The 23,723-nt window shown below is 39.6% G+C and overlaps 1 protein-coding gene across 1 annotated transcript in view; it reads left to right on the top strand.

The window, feature by feature from the left end:
• Window positions 1–23,723, top strand: part of thsd7b (thrombospondin type 1 domain containing 7B) — a 629,413-nt gene that overhangs the window by 587,546 nt on the left and 18,144 nt on the right. The window contains exons 18-21 of the mRNA XM_062966810.1: window positions 3,835–3,976; window positions 5,318–5,433; window positions 7,652–7,769; window positions 23,028–23,173. Coding sequence (XP_062822880.1) covers window positions 3,835–3,976; window positions 5,318–5,433; window positions 7,652–7,769; window positions 23,028–23,173 — 522 coding nt within the window. The remainder of the gene's footprint in view (window positions 1–3,834; window positions 3,977–5,317; window positions 5,434–7,651; window positions 7,770–23,027; window positions 23,174–23,723) is intronic.

The following is a 23,723-nucleotide window of genomic DNA, read 5'->3' as shown; positions in this document are numbered from 1 at the left end:
CACCCCAGGAAATCCTGGGGTTTGGGGCTGGTAAGGGGCTTAAATGCTGAGAGGAACTGGAATATAAAATCCCAGTTCCTCTTGGGATTTGGGCCTGTGTAGAAGGGCCCTGAGTGGAGCAGAATTTTATTCGCTTTCTGTATTCTCTGTTCTGACTTGTATCCCATGTTTAAATTGAATTTTACATCTGGATATGCTATCATTAAACGTGATAAAGAAAAAGAAAGCAGCTTTGTTCAGAGATAAAACTTCTGCTCTGCAAAACTATTCAAAACGCTTATTTTCATTCTGAAGACAGCCGAAGTGGTCATTTAAGAGATGACCCTTCTCATGTTTCTTCAGCACATCGATTGATTTTAACAAAGCAAAATAAATGCAGTGGAGCTCTAATTGGGCTCATATCTTCAGAGGCTTTCCTTTTATTTTTTATTGGCAAAACATTTATGCTATTATTCTGGCCTTCAAGGACAAACAATCAAATTAATTGCACAAAAGGTAATCAACAATTTGTGAACACTTTGCAACTGGATTAGTTTGAAGGTAATTATGATGTCAGGGTGGCCAGTCATCAGTGAGAATCGGAGCTTTCATTTAAATGATTTGCTGTATGAAGTGATACCACAAAATGATGGGAACTACAGTCCAATGGATAACATTTGCCTAAGTCCGACCAAGGCTGGGGACACCAAAGCTGGGGAGAGGTGTGTCCCCTGGCAGATATCCAAAAGTAAAACCATTTGGGGCTTGATCTCACTTTTTGGTTTTACATTGTAATTGAGTTCATACAGAGTTGTTCTGCAGTCCATTGGCCCATTGCCAGACTTGCATCAGGCTAAGCCACTGTTACTATTTATTTATTATTTACAGCATTTATATTCCACCCTTCTCACCCCGAAGGGGACTCAGGGCAGAACACATTGCACATATAGGCAAACATTCAATGCCTTTTAACATAGAACAAAGACAAACAAACATAGGCTCCGAGCCGGACCTCGAACTCATGACCTCCTGGTCAGAGTGATTCATTGCAGTGTTGAATTTGGGTTTTTGATTTGGAATAGCTCAAGGTTTCCTTTAATAAAAGGAAAGAAAGAATTTTCTCCCCCACTTCCTTTCTTTCCCTTCTTCCCTTTTCGCTCTCATTCATGTTCTGCCTTCAGTGACAGCTGCAAAGCAATAAAGGCCTTAGTTTTTGAAACTCTGTATCTGTAGTTAATGAGCTTTTAAATGGGAAAATAGAGCCCGCCGTGTGATTTATGGGAGGATCTTACTGCAAAAACACTCCTCAATATTTATAAAAAGAGGGAGATGTGACACATTTCTTGATCTAGCCCCTGCCACTTTCTTTAATCCCTTGTTCTCCTTGCAGTGATAAGTATAAATTTGTTAACATCAATTAGATACAATCAAGAACATTAGACTGAACTTGTAATGTGCTTATTTCAGTATTTAGAAGCATAGAGCCGTTTTTCCCCCAATTCTGTTTTATTACTTGTTTCATTTCACTTCACGTGGAATCAATAATAGTGCTGCTATCGACATCAAATGGTCTAGAATTTGCTAGTCTGTAAGGCATAATTCTGTAGCTCTTAATCACTCAGGTAACCCCATTAGCCCCAGTGTCACTAGCATCAAAATGAAGTATTGCAGGTTAAGACACATACAAGTATACCCTGACATAACTGCCCTTTATGAGCTTCTGAAACTATTAAATAACTGAAGTTGCTGCTTATTGACTTGGCTGCTGATCAGAATTGTGCCCTGGAGTGGGACAGGGACATGCTGAAGTTCCCGTCTTTTTTACTCCAACAATGAGCCAAGTCTTTCTTGGTTATTCAAGATGTTTTATTGTGCCTGGAAAATACATCATCCAGTAAGGAGACACATTTTTAATTACTTATATGACAACAAAGTTGAATAGATTCGTTACTATCTCTTGGAGTGTTCGTTTTAGCAAATGTAGGAGTGGGAGCAGATTTTCAGTACAATGTTTCACATATTTATTTCATTCAGTGGGGTTTAACTTAGTAGACAGATGTGACACTTGATAGAGGACAATGCTATAGTATATGTTAGCCTAAACTAGTCCATTATATTATGGGAATTCACAATGAGGTTTAGCCTACATCATAATTTTATTAATATAGTAAATAATCTGGAAAGAAATTGGAGTAAATGATGTCAGTTTGATGATGATGATGATGATGATGATGATGATGATGATGATGATGATGATGATGATACTTTATTTTTTTACCCCGCCTCCATCTCCCTGAACGGACCCGGGGCGGTTTATATGGGGCCAAGCTTTCCTCTACCTAAGATGAGATACATTTCTTACAAGTATACCTTTCCCATATTAATAAATAATAAATAAATAAACTTTATTTGTATCTTCCAAATAAAGGGACTCCGGGTGGCTTACAACAAAAATACAATATAATAATAGCAATGATTGAACTTTAAATGGAAGTAAAGAAAAGCACTGTGTTCTCACTTGTTTCTGGGGCTATTTAGAGTTCAAAAAAAGACTAGACAAAAAAAGAGAGTCCACACCCTAATATCCTGTATGCTAAAGAACTTTACTTAGATGTAAAATAAATAAATAAATATAATCATGGAACTCCAAACCAAAGGAGAATGGAATGACGCTATCAAATACTACAAGCAGAACTCATCATTATTGTTTGGTCTTCATATCCAATCTCAGATGATAAACCTCTAGCAGTTTCCTTCAGACTCGTGTTGGGAACAGTGTTTGTCTTCTCCCGCAAGGATAGTTAACTATGGTGGTGACTGGTAACATGTGAGTTACGAGAAAATACCTTGCCCAGTGCAGAGCACTAGCTTTGCCTCCACATCAGGTCAGCTCTCCTTGGGCCTGACTTCCACTTGGCAGTAGGTTCAAATATCAGAACAGATTCCTTATCTTTCATTCCTGCTGCATTTCCAAAAGGAAGTTATCAGTGAGTCCAAGTTATTGTCCATGTCGCCTCTGTCAGAATCCTTAGTTGTGATAATCTGGCTAAGCTTGGGCGTCACTGCCCTACTTACAGCATTTCTGCATATCAATTTAGGAAATCCATTGTCAATTTTCATAGAGACAGGACCATCAACAGTCTGACATTTTCAGTGTGCCAGCTTTCTTGCCTTTGACAGGTGGTATGTACAAGTCAAAGTTTCTTTCTCTTTATTCATCTCCTGAAGAAAATCATTTTTTTATAGCTTATGCATTGGTTGTTTTATAAGATGTCATTTATACAGTAGAAAAGATGCTTGCTATTCGTAGTACTGACTGGACTAGAAGTTTTGAGTTCTGTCAAACACTTAACTGTAATTCCAAACTACCGTATGAAGAAAACCTGGGTGCAAAAATAGATTCTGTTTTAACAGGCTTGATGAGCAATGGAACCTGAACCGAGTCTGCCAAAAACTTGCCAGAATGGAGTTAGAGAGGAACATGATTAGAAATTGTGAGCCATGATCACAGCTTTCTTTTTGGTTCTGTCTTCTGCAGCTCTAAAACTAATGAGTTGGTGGGGTTTTTTAAAATGATACAATGATTTGACTCATAAATTGTTGCTGTGGTAACTATCATAAAGAAATTTTTCATGACGTGTGGTTTCTTTCCTTTATACATACAAATTCATTTTAAATTGATCTCAGGTTGATGTGAAGGACATCACACAACTTGGCATGATTATGCAACATATTTCAAGGAGTAAGAATTAGTCTGAAATGCAGTTTAATAACCCAATTAACCCATCAGTCTTAGCCCCTACCAAACAAATATCTGTTAATATGTATGCACATCTTTGTCTTTTATTGTCCTAGCCTTGCAACCCCAACACCATGCAAACACGAACTCGACATGTGTTGCGATCTCCGTTAAAACCCAAGACTTGTCCTGAAAGTTCACAAATGCGACCTTGTGTTCTGAACCATAATTGTTTTCAATATCACTATAATTTAACAGGTAAGCATTCTCCATCATGTCTGAATATCTGGAGAAGTGGCTAGGTACAATATTAGAAATGATGGAGGCAGTCAATGATACTGGGAAAATAATCCAAATCCTCAGATATCTTCAAAGATTGTTAGGTGTTTTTTCCCCCAAGTCCTCACCTCTGAATCATGTAGATAAATGACCTCCCTAATTTTGTTTAGTTTCTCTTGTTAGTCATTTGGAGGCAGAGAAAACCAAGCATTCTGAATAATGAAAAGATCTGTAGAAGAAAGAAATAACTACATAAAGATTTAATAAGCAAAATTTTTACAAACTGGCTTGTATTAAAAAATGCTTACCTATTTTAAATTATGTTTTATTTACTCAGTGGCATGGCTTGTATTTTCATTTAATATCTCCTCACAGGCCACTGCATGTTTATTTAGAAGTAAATCCCTTTTCTCTCCATAGTGCTTATGGCTAATTAAATATGTCTAACATACATTTAATCTGCATTCACATTTGTGTGTGTACCTTTGTAAAACTCAATCTGTAGCGCAGATAAAGAGAGAATGTGACCTTCTTTAACCCATACTACTTTCATACCAAAATGTGCTTCTTTCCTTCCCTAAAAGTTGCTATTTAATCAAAGAATGAAACTATATTAAAGCTATGACTATAATTTTATTTTTTTTGGTAGTGATCTAGACTTCCTTTTTGACATTCATGTTTCTGGTAACCAATTAGGGAAGCACACACAGCTATAAAAATTAAACATTTTAAAGATCATTGAGGTGGACTTCTAGATCGTTCATCATGCTCCTTACATCTTGAAGACTGAAAAGACTTCTAATTACAGTACTTATGCTTTATGGCAATTTTTAACACAACTTTAGCAGAATGATACAATAAAATCATCCAGCTTATAAGGGGTTGAGGAAGACATTACTGTATGTGTGTGTGTGTGTGTGTGTGTGTGTGTGTGTATAGGACATGATTCACTTTGTCAGACAACACTCAGTTAGAAAATGTGACATGTGTTTTGAAGAAGCAAGATTGCAGAAAACATTTCTAACTTCGTTATTCAGGAAAGGAAGTACAGCATTTGAAAAAGCATGAGCTGTTTTTTAATCATATATTATATCAATGCTGGACAGTTTGCAGCATGCACAAAGGGACTAGCATTTAAGAGCTACTAAAACAAAGACTTCACAATCTAAGACAATGTATGTTTATTTGCTTGCTTTTTTAAAAAAATCTCTTACTGGCTTTTATACATCCATATCAAACAAAGATAGTTTCACTGTGTTTTAAAAAGAGTTTTTTCCATAGTGGCTGGCAGAACTAAATGCAGTTGTGTTGTGTTTTTAGACTGGAGCACGTGCCAATTAAATGAAAATGCAACATGTGGACAGGGGATTAGGAATCGTCTTCTGAGCTGTGTACGTAGTGATGGGAAAGCAATAAATAAGAACTACTGTGAGAAGGTAAGGTTTCATGTGGGCCCTTTGTGAGTGTGTATGGTTGTCAGTATGTCTTTGATTAACTTGCATCACAATATGGCTTTCTGTTTATTTTTTCCTGTCAATCTGAGACTGGAGCAAAAATAATACTTTTAGACTGAAACAATCCTGAGTCCAATATTTTTTTCTGAAAAAACTGAACACTTTTAGAATCCTTCTGTATCAAAAATCCACTTCTTATTATCCCAAACTATCTTCATTTCAGCAGTATCTTTTAAACTAGCATAATCTAAATCAACTTTGAACCAGTTCTAGCATACATGATTATGCCCCATGGAAGCCACTCAGGAAGTTTACAGAAAGCATCAAAATGCGGGTTTTGAAAATGGGGCAAAAAATCCCCAAAGCTGACAGCAAGTTGACACACAGACCTGTCGGTCCTGGGAAAGGGTCCCCAGCTAGCCTCACACCTTCCTTTGAAGCAGATCAAGATGGAGGGCAAACACAGTACATCCGGCAGAAATTTGGTTTTTTAAAAACTTCTCTCTGAGATGCACTGGACCTCATACGTGCACCTGTGGAAATCCTAATGTACACACAATGTGATGACTCATGGGCCATGTAGTCCCGTTCCTAGTACTGTTGTGACAGATGAAGAGGAAAACTTGGGTTTCCCACCGTTTCTGCCAGATTTGGAGCCCTTGCAGCTGCAGGATGTTTGCCCACAAGAAGTCAGCCAAACAAGCCTTGAGCAGAAATCTCCCCCATTTTCTCGCCGCCTTTATTATAATCAAGATAGACGCGCTCGGGAGGCGACTCGCCGAAGCGCCCGGATAGCTGCCAGACAATTAGATGATTAAGTCTGTTTCCCTTGGGAAAGTTTAAGGAGTCCTGCATCTGGACAGTATAGGTTTCGGTTCTTGTTCCCCAGAGAAAGTGTGCTTTGGCGGGAAAACAAGATCCTATATAGATGTTTGGCCACAAAGGATTCCTTGCGGAGTCAATTCGTCAGCTCGTGGAGTGAGATCGTGTGTAGACTTCGTACCCCAGTTCCCAGCTCCTGAATCAAGTTTCCAGCCCTGCCTTGTTCCACGGATTTCTATGGACTCAGTTCTTGTTCCACGATTGCCTTGTTTCAAGTTGGACCTTGCCAAGTCTCAAGTCTTGCCTTGCCTTGCGTTTTAAACCACGGACCCTGCTTCTCGGATTCCAGCCTTGTTTTCCCTTCCTTCGGATTTACCTTGAGCCTCAAAGACTATGGACAGTTCCCCACACTATTGCTTGCTAAATAGTGTGTGTTTCGGTGAAGTGGATTATAACTTTGGACTTTAATATCATATATTGGACATTGCTTTCCTGGACTATATTTGACCTTTCCTGAAGGGTCTACTTCTGGACTAAATTCTACACTTGTTTTTATTGACTTTATATAATTCTTTAATAAAGATATTAGATAGATTCTGGCCTCTGCGTATGGTTATTGGTGCTCTGCAGCCTGGGTCCTGACACACAAGCAGATTTCTTATCTTGACCTCCCCCCGGCTGTTAACCCGATTCCACCCGCATGTTTCTCGGACATCATTTAGCCACACGCACACCCTTTATCCCGCTTACTTCCGGGTTTTAATGCATGTGTAGAAGGGCCCTAAGGAAGTCTCCAAATCACTGAGTTCACCCCTAAACTTCTTTTAATGGAAGATATTTACAAACCATGGAAAGTAGTGGAGCCCTCCTATTACATACTGGTTGTATCATTAAAGCAAACATGGAATAGCACAGGCTATCCTAGCATCTCCAGAGAAGTAAATTACTTCTCTGGCTCTCATCTTCTGTAACTCTTTCCACTCACATATACTCCATTAATTATGCCCACCCCTCCTGCTGTCGGTCATTGTTCTGTTGCAGTTTTACTGAACTGAAAAAAATTGTATAGGTAGGAAGGTTTTATAGTGTTTCTACAGTGTAGCTATTACCAGCCAAGTGAAATGAAGCCAAATAGAGATAGGCAGGATGATATAAATAAAATATACTTTAGCTTGCCACCCTATTTTTTTTTTTAAAGAAAAGAGTGTTGCCCTACTGAAATATCAAATATGTCCCAACTTGGAGTTGTGTGAACCTGGGTTAAAAGTTAAAATTCTAAGCGGTATTTCCTGAGAGTTACATTTCAAGATCCTTTTATTTCACTTTTTGTTTTATCTGGCCATCAGTAACAAATGACTTATTCTGCTTTTCTTTGTAGCTAAATTTGGAAAAACCTACGAAAGTAATTATTGACTGCCATGTGGAGTGTGTAGTAAACTGCCAGCTTTCAGAGTGGTCAACTTGGTCGGAATGTTCACATACATGTGGTTTTGCAGGTAAGAATTTCCATACCTACCATTTAAAACCCATAGATTTTTTATCCAAAACACATTAAAATGAATATGTCATTTCTGGTCCTTCATTTTCTAAAATGATGTAAGTATAATAATAATTTAGTTAATTATTTTGTATGTTATGGTCCATGTTCATAGTTCTTTTTTCAGCTACAAGGATGTGACTAATGCCTTTCCTGGAAGTTGGATGGGAGAAGTGTGTTCATATTTATTAATCTAATAATAATAATAACAACAACAACAACAACAATAATAAGTTTATTCTTACATCTTCCCGAGTGGACTCGAGGTGGCTTCCATGGGGACCAAGCCCAGTAATTTACAATAAAATACAACAACATAAAATACATTCCAATTATGATAAAATTGATGCATACAAATATATAAAATCATAGCATAACTTGAAAACAACCTAACCAGTAGCTAACGGCTGGCACAATGGCGTGTTCAATATTAGAGACAAAGGAATAAATTATACTTGTGCAATATATTGCGGACACTAATAAGATGGACCAATGGTAAAGTGCAGTAGCTGGTATGGGTGGAGGTAGGGACTCCGTCTGTTATGCCGACCTAGTGAAAAGCACATTGAAATAGCCAGGTTTTCAGGTCTTTTCGGAATGAGGCTAGGGTAGGGGCTAATGTAATTTCTCTCCAGAGAGTTCTAGAGATGGGGGGCCACCACCGACAACGCCCTCTCCCTCATCCCCACCAACCGCATTTGAGACGGTGGCAGGAGTGAGAGAAGGGCCACTCCAGCAGATCTTAAAGTTTGTGCAAGTTAGTAGTAGAAGATGTGATCGCAAATATAGGCTGCACCCGAGCCGTTTAGGGCTTTTATAGGTAAAAAAACAGCATCTTGAATTGGGATCAGAAACTTATCAGCAGTCAGTGGAGCTGTTTTAATAGGGGGGTTGTCTCCCTAGCCTTCTTAGTACTGCTCAGTGCCATCAACAATGATATACCTTTGGATCATTAGGCATATATAGGAATATGTCTCTATTTTGTGGTAGTTCTGGTCAAATTGGATGTTCCCAGAAAGGCAGTGCTGCAAAAGAAGTATTGTTCAGTCTCATAGCCATTAGTCTATGAAGTTCTGCCAGGCTCAGTAATGTTTTTTAACATATAATATAAGCAAAATAATTTTAGTTAATTGTTTTGTATTTAAGATAAGTGTTTTAGCCCTTCTTTCAGCTACAAGCTACTAGAAAGGCCAGCTGGCATTTTGGAACTAGAATCTCACACTAGTGTGCCGATGTCATTTGGATCAGCCCATGGGGGCTGTCTTGGGCTTCTTGGGCTCCAGGAGCTGTGTGGATGGGCACCAGAAGTCGTGTTACGTGATCCCCAGTCCCAATCCACACAGTATCCGCAGTTGTAAAGACCCTAGTCTTTCCAGCTGTTAAATTACTTTGGGACAAAGCAGGGTTTTCCTGCTTTGTCCCAAATGAATTCAGTTTTACCTGAGGTGTCATTTGGACACCCCAGGTAAAAATTTGAGAAGGCTTGCACTTTAGGTGCTGTCTGGATGTGCTAACTTCTAATTCTAATTTCCGGTGCCAACTTCTAATTTGCTTCTGAACTCAATATAAGACACTGCCCCCCCCCCCTACAATGTCCTAGAGAGCTTGGTGCCAGACTGTGGAAAAGATCGCCTTTTTTCATAGATGCGTGCCTAGAATTTAAAAGTTTCAGTTCAGTCTATTTTGATAAATCATCTTAACCATAAATTTAGAATTAAAGACATTTGTTAAAACTACAGTCAATTTAATAAAGATAGTCCTTGGGATAATGTAATGTGGACTTAAAATATGAAAATGTGAGCTGCGTAATGGAAAGTATATGTGTATGAAGGAAGGAAGCTGAGGAATTTGACTGACATGCATGAGATTTTAGGAGAAAAGGATTAAATTCAATGTTATTTTTTCCCATGACTTCTTGGTTGTGGGTTACTTCATGATGATTATTATCATTATTTGTGATTTTTCAGAGGCAAACTTTGATGGAAACATTTTGTATAATACTTGTCTGCTTCTATTTCCAATAGCAGCTTTAAAATACAGCCTGTGATTTGAATAGCATGTCTTATGGTCTTGAGAATATTACAGTCATTGCTGCATAATCATTCCTGCTTATATGCTAGGACTAGGTGGAATGGGGAAAGAGGGAACAAAAGTACTATCCACAGACACTCTGCCATTATGTGTGCTTTATCATGAGTACTATACTAATCATAGCTAAATAAATGTTATTTTCTATGAAGTGAGACTATTAAACTGTGTGTTAGCAAGAAATGAAGCTAGCTCTTAATCCAATTGTTTGGGAAAAGTTGGGGCTGGCCTCTCCTTTTGGGCAAAGTCTGATAGTTATTGCAGATAACATAGGGCCAAAAGTGAAGAATTGTGCATTCCTTCTCCACCACCATGGTAAACTCCTACTGCCAGGGTTGCACCAGAAAACCCTATCCTGAGATGCCTTTCTTGAAAGCTGAAAAATTGAAGCAGACCACTAGGCAACATGGATTCAGGAAGCATCATATTAAAAGTACCAGTAAACTAAATTCATCACACATTCTTAATTAACAAACTCTGTGTCCAGGTCAAAAAACACAATTCAGATGAAGGGAAATATTTTTCACAGATGGAAGTTTGCTGTATACTATCAATATTAACTATCAATATACTATCAAGACCAGCCCTGCTCAGGTCTTGTAGATTTAGGGTCATGGCTTCCTTGATTGTGTCTATCCATCTGTAATGCGATCTTCCTCTTTTCCTGCTGCTTTTTGCTTCATTAAGCATTATTGTCTGTTCTAGTGAGACGTCTTCTCAGGATAAGATACATCAGTCTTTTTAAATATTATTGTAATGTTTTATTATATTATTTTATATTTAATTTTAAATGACCTGCACAGATTGCTATTTTGAAACCCCCAAAAGAACTTGCTGAGTTTTTATATCCAGATGTTGTGAAGGTTAGAAATGTACATACAGACTTCTGTGTCAATGCAGATTACTTTGGAATAATCAATTTTTAACCGTAGGCATTTCTTGCATCTTCCTGTAGGATGTCTCATCTAGTCTCTGGAGAGAGTAATTCCTTGTCATAGTGATGAGTTTGGATGCAGAGCTTCTTAATATCCAAGAAAAATGAAATGAAAGTAATTCAGCTTTGCAGAGCTGAATTTCTTCTCAGTGTTTCATACAAAACATGTTCTGTAATGTAGTAAGGGTAGATACAAAACCAATATAAAAATTTAAAGAATTTCAAAATGCTAGAATATACTATCTGTAATGCAAAGAGTTTAAAACATGAGAATTGCACGTGGACACCTAAGGGGGCATATTTCATACATTCTCTTGTGTAAGTTTCTTTAAGCTTTTAAAAGCTTAAGAGGCTTGAAGGACATAATTTATTTATTATTATTTATTTTCATCATTTCTATCCCACCCTTCTCACCCGAAGGGACTCAGGGCGGCTTACAAAACTGGCAGAATTCGATGCCAATATACAGCAATACAAAAGAATAAGACATAAGCAATTAAAAACAGATTTAAAATAATACAAAATACTTGAGCCATTCATCCACAAAACCTTGTACATAAACCTTAGTCCAGACCGAGTCGAAGCCAACAAAACTTATTTTTTGAACGCTTGCTCGCATAGCCAAGTCTTCACTTTTTTTCTAAAACTCAAAAGGGATGGAGCCTGCCAGATGTCACTAGGGAGGGAGTTCCACAGCCAAGGAGCCACCACTGAGAAAGCCCTGCCTCTCATCCCCGTCAGCTGCACCTGTGAGGGTGGCGGGACCGAGAGCAGGGCCTCCCCTGAAGATCTTAAATTACGTGGTAGGTCATAGTGGGAGACACGTTCGGATAAGTAAGCTGGGCCAGAACCCTTTAGAGCTTTATAGGCTAAAGCCAGCACGTTGAATTGTGCTCGGTAGCTAATCGGCAGTCAGTGGAGCTGACGTAACAGAGGAGTAGTGCGCTCCCTGTACGCCGCTCCGGTTAACAACCTGGCTGCCTCCCGTTGGACTAATTGAAGCTTCCGAACAGCCCCACGTAGAGTGCATTGCAGTAGTCTAATCAGGATGTAACAAGAGCATGGACCACCATTGCCAAGTCCGGCTTCTCAAGGTACGGACGCAGCTGGCGCACAAGTTTTAGCTGTGTAAAGGCTCCCCTGGCTACCGCTGAGACCTGGGGTTCCTTCTCCTTCTCTAAGGAATGAATTTTTAGAATTATAACAATGCATTGTAAAATGACTCCCTAGGATGCGATGCAGTGCTGGCAAAAAATGGACTCCTTGAATATCAAACTAAACCTTACAACTGTTGATTCTGCCTGATTGAAGCAAGTGGCACTTATTTATTACAAGTAGAAACCCCACAAATCTCTTTATTCAGTCCATACAGTTATGTTAGTTTTCAGTGGGCAAATCTAAAAACCTTGATCTAACAATGAAAGCAATCCTTAAAAAAACCACAAAAAACCCACAAAATAATTCAAATTATCTACACTATGAGCTTAATCTTTAAATATGCTGCCCTCATGAAATATGTCTAGCTGTTGCCCGATTTCAGTGTTGTACATTTCTAATTTTCAAAAGTTCTGATATAGTCTTTTCTATATCTAACAAACAGTAGAAGTGTATAATAACGTAATACAGGGTTTTTCAAAATTATGCATCCAATTTCAAAGCACTCTATTTCATGATGGCAACATGTTACAATTACACAGAAAGTATCATGTTAACAGGTTTTGTAGATGTTCTGTGTGCCCTCCACCTGTTGTATGGACACCATCAAGATGATAGTTGAACTTAAAACATGTTATGTTGCTGGGCCACCATCTTGCAAATGACTGAGGCAAGGGGCTGTTTTTGCACTGGAAAAGGCATCTAGCAGCCATCATTTGAAACTCTATGCCCTACTCTTTCAAGTAATAAAGATTTATTCATGTTTTGTAGCATTTTCAAATCGTAGAACTGTTGCTTCTGCCATTTACCAGTGGTGTAATTTTCAATACAGTGCACAAGTGCATAATAATAACAACAGTGCACAATACAGTGCATAACAACAACAACAACAACAACAACAACAACAACAACAACAACATTATTTTTGTATACCACCTCCATCTCCCCGAGGGGACTCGGAGCAGCTTACATGGGGACGAGCCCATTCAACATCATAACATCATAAAATAATTTAAAACACATACATTATTACATAAAACAGGATAATCAAACAGCAGCTTAAAACAACATAAAATTATATGTTGTTTTTCCTTGAATCCTGAAAGGTGGGATTTGAAATTAATTAAATAAGTATTTAATAGCAAGAGCAATATCAATATTCCTAGTTTCTCAGGCTCAGCATTATTAGGGCTGACAGACTGTATCGGAGACAGGCTTCATGTAGCTTTAATTGTTAGCAGATCCTGAATCAGGAAATGGTATTGGAAAATTCTGTCATGTAGAATTAGTGCACATCTTCTCATTCCCTTTTGAAAACCCACTTTTTAGCTACTACAGCCCTTCCATTCCAAATAGTTATATACCAGCCAGTGGGAAACAAATGGTACAGAGAAGTATCCAGCTCTGTTTCTGTAACTGGGCATACAGCCTCAGATGTAATGTTATTGCTATGTATATAGGTGCAGAAACAGAGTTGTATATTTCTCAACACCCCTTTCCCCTTCCAAAAGCCAATAAATAGCTATGCGGGGGTTGTAGCTACTGAAATGTGGGCAGGAGGGGTGAGGAGGGCATGTGCATAACACCTGACCAAAGTTTACGACACCTCTTCCTGAACCAGGATCTGTTTAACCATTCAAGGGATAGGTGGCTAACTTCCTATTCAACCTACCAACCTTATTCAACATCTAAAATATCCACCAAATTCTTGGCATTGCTGAATCCAAATCTGGAGGACAAAGGGCACCTATTCCAAATATCTGAGCTATGCTGTCAACAGTGTGTAGGTGCTTCAATACAATTTCTTTCATTTGTAGTTTTTTAAAAGGATAGACATCAGTGCTGTGCATGGAAAGCAGATTGAAACCAATTAAATTGTTAGGAGTTCCCCACACAGCCTCATAGTTTTTTTTTCCTTATTAGCAGCACTTAGCTCTGCCACAAAATTATAATTTCCAAACAAGACCAGAAGTTAAACATTTTCAATCTTACTTTGCACTAATAGTGTAGATGCAACCTCATGGAGTATCCAAAGAAAATGCTTATTTCAATACTCAAGGCTGAAGTAATAGGTTTCACTAGTAAGGATTCAGAAAAAAGGAAGTATTTTTGCTGTGGAGTGTTATAGAGTGAGGGAAGATTGGCAGGAGCTGTGGGACAGGAGAGAAGAAAGAAAATAAACTGATCTTATGGATACCACTTAAGACATAATCCCAGAGGAGGCTGCCTCTTTCAGAAAACTCCTTGAAACCTGAAAACTCCTTTCATTTTGGAATGATTTATTTATACTGTCTACAGAAGGATGGAAAAGAGGAGACAAGCCTAAGAGGAACAGTGTGAATGGTTCACTTATTTCTGATCAAAATTGTGCTTAGGGAAATCATCCCCAGCCAAAAGTATATTATACATGCACATAAGGTGACATTATGGACCCCACTGTAGTACTAAGCGTGAACCCAATTGCAACTCTGAACCAAACTTGAGTATTTCAATTCACGACTTTAATATGATTTTCCAGGACTTGCACACACTGATGTATACATCCCAGATGTTGGGTTTTTCAGAGTAACCAGATTTAAGGCACAAAGATACTTCTACTCTCTCCATTTTAATATTGGAAAAAGGGTCATCTAAAGGTTGCAGGTTGATAATACTCAGGAGACAGGGTATAGAGCTTATGATCCATTTCTGTTAGTGAATTTTATACATGACTTTAGATACATCTTCTATATATATAAAAGAGTAATGAAATAGCCGCCTAGGAGTAAACAACAAAAGTACAAGCCCCAGAACCTAGAAATTTGGCAACACAATCCACCATCCTTGCCTCTAGGTTCCTACAACACAATTACACATCACGAACCTCCATGGGGCCTAAAAAAACAAAAAAACAAGAACGGACCATGTGCGCCTGCACTAAATGGGGCCCCTCGCGCAGACAGAACAACCCCCACCCCTCCCCTCTATGGCTGCTGCCACGCGCTCCCTTTTTCCCGCCAACGACACCCCTGCCAGCTTGCCCACCATCCCCAACACAACACACCCTATTCACTTATTCAACGGCCCTCAATGTTTCCTCAAAACTTTTTTCCCCACTCCACATAATCCACGTCGAAAAGTACCAAAAAAACCAAACAAACCATCTCCTCCACAGAAAGCGATCTCGCACATGGCCACAACAACACCCACCCCTCCTCTTAATGGTCACTCCCGCGTGCTCCCCTTTTCCAACCACCGCCATCTTGGAAACACGTTGTTCCTTACCACATGTGATCTTGGGGAGCCACAAGACATCCCCAGGGCTTATGCTGGCCTTGCGCAGGAGCTCCTCCTCGCTGCACAGGGCTGAGGAGGAGGAGGCCCCCGAGGAGGAGAAGGAGGCGGAGGAGGGCGGCACTGCCGCCGCCCCCCAGCCCCACGCCTTCCCGCGCGCCTCCTGGGCCCACTCTGCTCCCCTTCTTCACCTTCATGTTCCCATCGGAGATGAGGCCGCGTCTGCCTCCGGGAACAGAAGGGAGCGGATCTGCAACTGAGGAGGAGGAGGAGAGAGCCTGGCTCATCCCCCTTTAATCGCCTTTGCGCCGCAAAGCCGAAGAGGGAGAGAGGGAGGAGGGAAAGGAGAGGGGGCGCCCCTGAGCATGTGCAGAGCGCCAAGCAAGGAAGGAGGAGGAGGACCCTCCTGGCTGAGAGAAAGGATGCTGGGGAAAAGAGAGATGCTAGATAGGAGGAGAGGGATTTGGGAATGTCTCCTCTCAGCATGTGCAGAGTGCCCAGAACCACAATGGGGAGTGCCGTTAATGATATCTGGTGTATATATGTGTGTATATATATGTGTGTGTGTATATAGATGTATATTGATATTCACACTGCATCTCAGGGACTCCAGACCATGTGCAGAGTGCCAAGCTTCTTCTTCTTCTTCTTCTTCTTATTATTATTATTATTATTATTATTATTATTATTAAACACTAAAATCAGAATATATAAAAATTGCTGTGGTATAATAAAACAGAACAATACAGTCTCTAAAATCAGAACACTAAATAAAGAACAATATTCTGAAAGCAGGGGAATTCCAGACAGGAAATAATCAGGGCCAGCTAACACATCCCAACAAAAAAATTCCCTCAGGGAGGAAGCAGACAGGCTTTAAAGCTGCAAGGCCATTACTTGCTAATCATTTCGCCTAATTGCATCATTCATACTTGATTCCAACAGACAAAAAAAAAGGATCAGAAATATTGCATATTCACAAGCTTTAGGAAATAATATTCCCTGATAGCGCAGTGTGTTAAAGTGCTGAGCTGCTGAACTTCTGGACCGAAAGGTCTCAGGTTTGAATTGGGGGAGCAGAGTGAGCCCCCACTGTTAGCCCCAGCTTCTGCAAACCCACAAGTTCGAAAACATGCAAATGTGAGTAGATTAATAGGTACTACTCTGGCGGGAAGGTAACGCCATTCCATGTAGTCATGTCACATGACCTTGGAGGAGTCTATGGACAACGCCAGCTTTTCGGCTTAGAAATGGAGATAAGCACCAACACCCAGAGTCAGACACAACTAGACTTAATGTCAGGGGAAAACCTTTACCTTAACTACCAACAAATCCCCAATACCTTATTTCCCATACCACCGTACTTCACCACAGCAACGCGTAGCCGGGCACAGCTAGTAGGTATATAATATAGGTATAAAAATCAAATATTTACTGATAATAAACCAGCATTTGTAAGGCATGCTAAACAGGCTGATTTTCCGCTCTATGAAGTACAGCTGACTCCACTGTAAACACTGCTTGTTGTTGATAACAGATTTGTGTAAATGTCTAAATCAGCTATGTTTTTCACGACCCCAACATTGACCTAAGGGGCCTCATTTGGGGTCAAGACCCACAGTTTAAGAAGCAATTGTGTCTAGACCCAAACCACGGCCTCTATCCTTAAGGAGAGACTATTTTTCTTCCAAAGACATGGTATAACTGTTAGCAAGGGAAAAGTTCACTATCTATTAAGCATGTAAAGAATAGCTATCTATCTTATGATCCTTTACAAAAAAGGAAAATACGGAAGCATTCAAAATCCTCACAACAGTGACAAATTTATTGGACCAACCCTGTCCTCATGCCAAGAGAACAGGGAAAATGATGAGGGCCTGGGGTAAGTGCCCAGTGGGCTGCATCTGGCCCCCGAGCCTTAGTTTGCCCATATCTGTGTTAGAGTCACACACAAAAAAAAAGTTTCAATGCTGTTACGTTCTATCCAACATTTCACAGAGAAAAACTTGAATGTGGTGGAGATGAAAAACTTTTTAATGAAGAACACATAAGAAGGAATAGGCCACACCTGTTTGCTTTTTCTTGATACTACTCACAAGCTTCACGATTCTACATCCTTCTTAGTGCAAACTACTTTTGCATTTTGAATTGAGTTTGCAGCAATTGAAGTAAGCTGAAGAGAAAGGGGTAAAGTGGGGCAATATTTATTTATTTATCTATTTATCTATTTACAGTATTTATATTCTACCCTTCTCACCCCGAAGGGGACTCAGGGCAGATCACAATATACATGGCAAACATTCAATGCCATTAGACATACAACAAACAGCCCCAGACAGAGACAGAGACACAGAGACAATTGAATGTTTTCCAGCTTCCGGCTTCATGAGGGTATGCTCAATTCCGGCCACAGGGGGAGCTGCTGCTTTATCATCTACTATAACACTGAGTCCTTGATGGAGTATTTCCTCATTTTTCTGCACACTGCTAGATGTTTTTATGGTGTCTTAAAATAGTTAAATTAGCCTCCCCACATAAAGCAGTATCTAAATTTCCTACTTGACAGATGCAACTGTCTTTCGGGTTGCTTAGGTTAACCAGCTAGGCTATTTAATGGTCAGGCGCTCAATCCGACCTGGGCTGTCTACAAATTCATGACCTCTTCGAACTCATGACCGATAAAGAACCTGGGGCATTTTGAAAATAGCTGAAGCATTTAAACAACTCTTCCTGTCCAATCTGGACAGTTAGAGGGGATGCTGTTGGCACTCCCTGCTATGAAAATCTGATCATTAAGACATTCTTCACAATTATAGACTTTTATCCATAGTCAAGCATGTAGGCATTTCTTTTGTGCAGAAATTTTGTTTTGTTTGGGAAGGGTATCATGTCTGTACCTTCCTGTGAAGCCAAGGTGCAAAAAAGAAGAAGCAAACATCTGCATTATATAGTCAGTCTAGACCAATATAATGAGTTCAATGTAATTAAACTGCATTATATGAGTCTACAACAACAATATAATGCAGATTCAAATTGCATTCTATGGCAGTGTAGGTCCATCTAAATTCTGACCTCTGAATAATCTTTGCAAAAACTGCATTGTTTTGAAGAAGTATCTTGCATTTTTGCTCTCTTCATTCCCACTTGCAAGGACAAAATAAAGAAAGCTTACATTCCTCCAAAACAGAGACAGATCTGAAAGTTGGAGTTCAAGTTCTGAATACCCTAGGATGAAAATGGGCTTCTGATGATCTTGTAAAGAAATAGAGGTTGCCAATATTTTGGTTATGTAGGGTATATATTCCTTTGAGAACTGCAAGACAAGGAGAAAGAGGTAATGCTGTTGCTAACACTATGATAAAATGACATGGGAGTGCTGCGGTGGTGCAATGGGTTAAACCAGTGGTTCTCAACCTGTGGGTCCCCCGGTGTTTTGGCCTACAAATCCCAGAAATCCCAGCCAGTTTACCAGCTGTTAGGATTTCTGGGAGTTGAAGGCCAAAACATCTGGGAACCCACAGGATGATAATCACTGGGTTAAACCCTTGTGCTGGCTGAACTGCTGACCTGAGGGTTGAAGGTTCAAATATGCGAGACAGGGTGAGCTTCCATTTTTCAGTCCTAGCTTCTCATGCAAGGACATTAGAGAAGCCTCCCATCAGGATAGCACATCCTGGCATCCCCTGAGCAACATATTTATAGACGGCCGATTCTCTCACACCAGAAGCAACTTATCTCAATTCACTTGTGATATGATAAAAAAATGGGAGTGCCACATATGAACTGATTTTCTCCTAGTGGCCTCTGCCATACTTCTCATTCATAGTCTATATGATACTAGAATGGAGAATACCTCTCTCTGTGGTTGTTGAAATATGGGCTTGCTGCTTTGTGGATGTTGTGAGAGAGAGATAATTATGAATAATGTGTAGCCATTGTTACAGGTCCAGCAGCATGTAGTTAAAAAAGCAGAGTCTTTGTATTTCTCAAGTGTACGTTTACAATTACATTTTCCCCACATTTGAAATTAGGCAAAATGGTATGCAAATTACGGCATGGATAAAAGCAAATTGCTTCATTAACTTCAAGCAGCTTTTTAGGATTTGGTCTCCATAGGCTTAACTCGAAAGCCCATTCTCACTGTAAAAATGTTGGAGTCCCTTATCAATTTCCAGTGGAACTCAGAAGCTCTTGAGAAAATGCTAAATCTGAGAGTGAGTAAAATAATTAGATTGGCTAGAATCCCATGCACAGCAGCGTTTAGGCTGTGTAAATTCCACTGAAGTCTGAGAAAGTTAAACCACGTAGAACTGTAGCCGTGGGTAGAAATAATCCTATCCCAAAGCACACTGCTTTCCTTCAGTTCTGTGACACAATTTCCATTCAAAGGCCACGTGCAAATTCCTGCTGTGGACCAATTAAAATGGCCCATTAAATAACACTGTTTTTTTTATAAAAGTAAAATAGAGGAGAAAAAATGGGAAGAAAAGTAGAATGTGTAAAAAAAGAATAGGAACTTAGAAATCATACAAAATATATATCATGTTGTGTACAAATATAGAGCACAATAACATTTCCGTCACTAATTCATACCCTTCATAATGTCTACTCTTCATAAAAACCAGTGTTGTTACTGTAAGTTTGGATTAATTTATGTTTTCATTACTGATAGATATATGTTTGCATAACTAAAGCATGTCAGCTATTCTTAGTTAATCAGCAGTCGCTCCTAGAAATGCTTCAGTATTTCCTTAATTAAATTCATTTTTAAGTTCCATCTCTTTCAGCAAAAGTGTAATAAAACCGATGACAAACTAGCATATAGTGGTGCTTTCATGTTCTTCTGCTGTGAGTTAATCAATAAAGATAAGAGAGAGCGTAATGAATGATTGCACAAACAGAAATCCTTATTATTAAGCTCATTTCCTCTCCCATAATTAACCATCATAAAAATGATGCCTTGCAAAAGATGTAAATGAGGATTGTAACTTATTATCTGGGGACTGGTTTAGCAAACCTTTGTTGCTCTTCTAGGTTAATCATGTGTTTACTTCAAAACACCTCTAATATGCACTCTAGTAAATACTTCCCTGTCTATGTGGTGGATTTCATTAAAAACCTAAAACATGATACAGTGTGGAGAGCTACAAAGGTTAATCATTATGCCAGTGCTATGTTTCATAGTAGCAGTTATTATAGATTTTCACCTTTTTTACTTTTCCCCTCTTTTTTCCTTCTTTCTTTTTTTTATCCTCTTCGCCCTCTTCCTCCCAAATGAAGTTTAAAGTTATTATAACCAAATTACATTTATCGTCGCTGAAAAATTGCACGCCCTATAATGACCATTACTGTCCATAACCACTTTTACAATTCCCATTAAGAACCTGTTTATTTTCAATGAAATATCCCTAACTCAGTGAATAGGAAAAGAAATTAGGTTACCATTTCTGGAATAATAGTGCTGCTGAATGCCATTCATTAAAGTATCAGCAATCTCATTTTGTAATCCTTGACTGCTCTGACAAAGAGGACAGCCTGGAGAAGAAATGTTTTCTCTAACACTATTCCAATTAGGTAGCATCTTGTTATTGTAATGGAAAGGGCCTCCTGAATGGTAGCCGCAGAAGACTAGAGATATTGTTAAATAGGCAGGCTTTCTGTCTCTATCAAGTTGAGCAGCCCATGGCCGATCTCATTAAGTGAGGAAGTGGGCAGAACTGCAGTGGGCATAGACAGGGCACATCCAATTACAGTCAACAGACACTGAACGTTAATATCCTCCAATTAGTACAGTGGCTTTGCTTCATATGCTTCCCCATTACTGGAGAGGGGTATATCTTATGAGCTCAAGACACATAGGCAGAAATGTTGTCACTGTCTCAAAACACATGAGAGCATTTCTGAGCTAAGGAGTCTTGAGTATCATTGAACATCCTCAAAGTGCTAAACACACTTGAATATCATTGATTAACACTGAAGTATTGGTAGTGTGGATGCCCGCTTATGACTACACTACCAGCATATTTGATTATTGATTTTATTGTCTGAGAATGATTAGGAAATGTTGTCAAACACCTGTAGAAGGTACAACACTAGGGAAAATTACTCCATAGAAGACATTTGATTGCACCTCTATAATTAGAATTGGACTTCCTTTCCCTCGCACCTAAGAGTTTCCTATGCTCTTCTGGGTGAAGGAAAAGAAGCCCGATTCACTCATGTGCAAAGCTGGTTGTCATATGCAGTAGAGTCTCACTTATCCAACATAAACGGGCCAGCAGAACATTGGATAAGCGAAAATGTTGGATAATAAGGAGGAATTAAGGAAAAGCCTATTAAACGTCAAATTATGTTATGATTTTACAAATTAAGCACCAAAACATCATGTTTTACAACAAATCAACAGAAAAGCAGTTCAATTACTGTTCAATTACATGGTAACGTTATGTAGTAATTACTGTATTTACGAATTTAGCACCAAAACATCACAATGTATTGAAAACATTGACTACAAATAAAGATAGAATTGCATAAAATGAACTTACAGTAACAACAATGTCGGAAGTTAAATCTGTAAAAAGTTCAGTCCTGTGAAGATTTTTAAAAATCTGTGATCCTTGCCTGCCTAGAGAAATTGCTGTGGATCTGGGTGGGAGGCAGACTGCGTTGGATAAGCGAAGGTTAGATAAGCAAGACTCTACTCTGGTACCAGTCCCTGGATATGCTGCTAGTGGTACCAGTATTTATTTTCTGGGAATTTTAGTACAAAAAAAGTCTCCAAACCCTGTGCACAAGTGAAACTCAAATTACACAATACAGGAAGGCATGTGGGTATAACCTGTTGAAACTACCTTAAAACATATACAGTGTTCCCTCAGTTAATGCGGGGGTTCAGTTCCAGGACCTCCCGCGATAAGTGGAAATCCGCGAATTAGGGACACTATTTTAATTTTAATATTTTTACATTGTTTTAATTGTTATGTGGCCTTTCTCCCCTTTGCAAGTCCCGGGCAGCTAGCGAACCCTTGCTCCAGGCCCGCCATGTTGTTCTGGCTGCCTCTGCTCCTGCAGCCAGAAAAGCAGGAATGCTACTCCTGCCAGATGAGTGAACCGGCGGCAGCAAAAGCCTGGAAGAGGACTTGGAAGAGGGGGCAGGACTCATAGAGAACTCCGCCCCTCTTCTGAGTCCTCCATGTTGGAGCAGCGGGGCAGAAGCCGGACCTGGACGCCTCTTCCAGGCTTTTGCTGTTGCCACTGGCCTTCACTCTCTCACCTACCCTCCCTTGCTCACTCATCCAGAAGGAGCAGCATTCCTTCTTCTCTGGCTGCAGGAGCAGAGGAATCCAGAACAACATGGTGGGCCCGGAGCAAGAGCCCAGCCGGAGCTGGTAGGGAAGGGTTCACTAGCTCCCCGGCGCTTGCAAGGGGGAGAAAGGCCACATAACAATTAAAATAATGTATAAATATACCCCAATTTCCCCACTGAATAGTGAGTCCACGATAAGCCAACTGCAAAGTAGCAGGGGAACACTGTAGTTAAACAACTTGTTATATATCATCAAAGAAGAGAGGCTCGTAGGAATCCAGAATATTTTAAAAGAATGTGAGAGGCAGCCATGGGATTAGCAAAGAAATGCTCCCAGCAATCAACACTTGATTGTGTATTCCTGTACAGCAGAAGGTAGGACTGGATGGCCCTGAGCCTAAGCATGAGATAGCTGGGTGTAAATATATGTATATGTAAGACCAATTTCTCTTCTTGTTTAGGTCAGATGCTACGTACCAGATCTGTAATTATGCCAGCCCAAGGAGAAGGAAGACCCTGTCCAGATGAGCTCACCCTATTCAGGAGCTGTGTCATAAAGCCCTGCTACAGCTGGGTCCTTGGAGAATGGTCCCCATGCAAAGTTGAGGTATCTCTTGTGCAGTGACTGATAAAGCAATCTCTTTGTACTGTGGGCATCAGATGAACTTGGTTTTTTAGTCACGTATTACTGAATGATGAGGCTGTTTAATATGTGTTTTAAAAGTTACACAGCAATGTTATTTTAATATTATTGGAAACAAGGATGGGAAATCTGTATCTTATCACAGCAAATTCATCATACATGCAAGTAAGCAGCTGATTAAAAAGTAATTTAATGGCAAAGGTCAATGGAATGTACACTTCTAATAGCACTCAGATGAGTGCCATAGATCTTTTTTACAGCCTCAAATCTAGATCAAAGCATGATTTAATTTCAGAGAATTCTGCCACCTAGGAAATTGACTTTTGCACTAAGAACACTATGTAGCCTGTCACAGTACATCGAGAGGCCTTGAAACAGTATAGTTTAAAGCTGTTCAATGAAGTGCTGACTATGGCTTTTCTCCTTTGGGGTGATTACTTTTTTTAATGGTCTGAAAATGTAAACGCTGGCATGAATTGGTAGCATCAAATACATTTACCTTTGCTTTGTCAGC

This window comes from Anolis carolinensis, chromosome 1 (assembly GCF_035594765.1).
Source record: "Anolis carolinensis isolate JA03-04 chromosome 1, rAnoCar3.1.pri, whole genome shotgun sequence".
Taxonomy (NCBI): Eukaryota; Metazoa; Chordata; class Lepidosauria; order Squamata; family Dactyloidae; genus Anolis; species Anolis carolinensis.
Note: the sequence above shows the minus strand (reverse complement) of the source record. Positions and strands in the feature narration are given on the sequence as shown.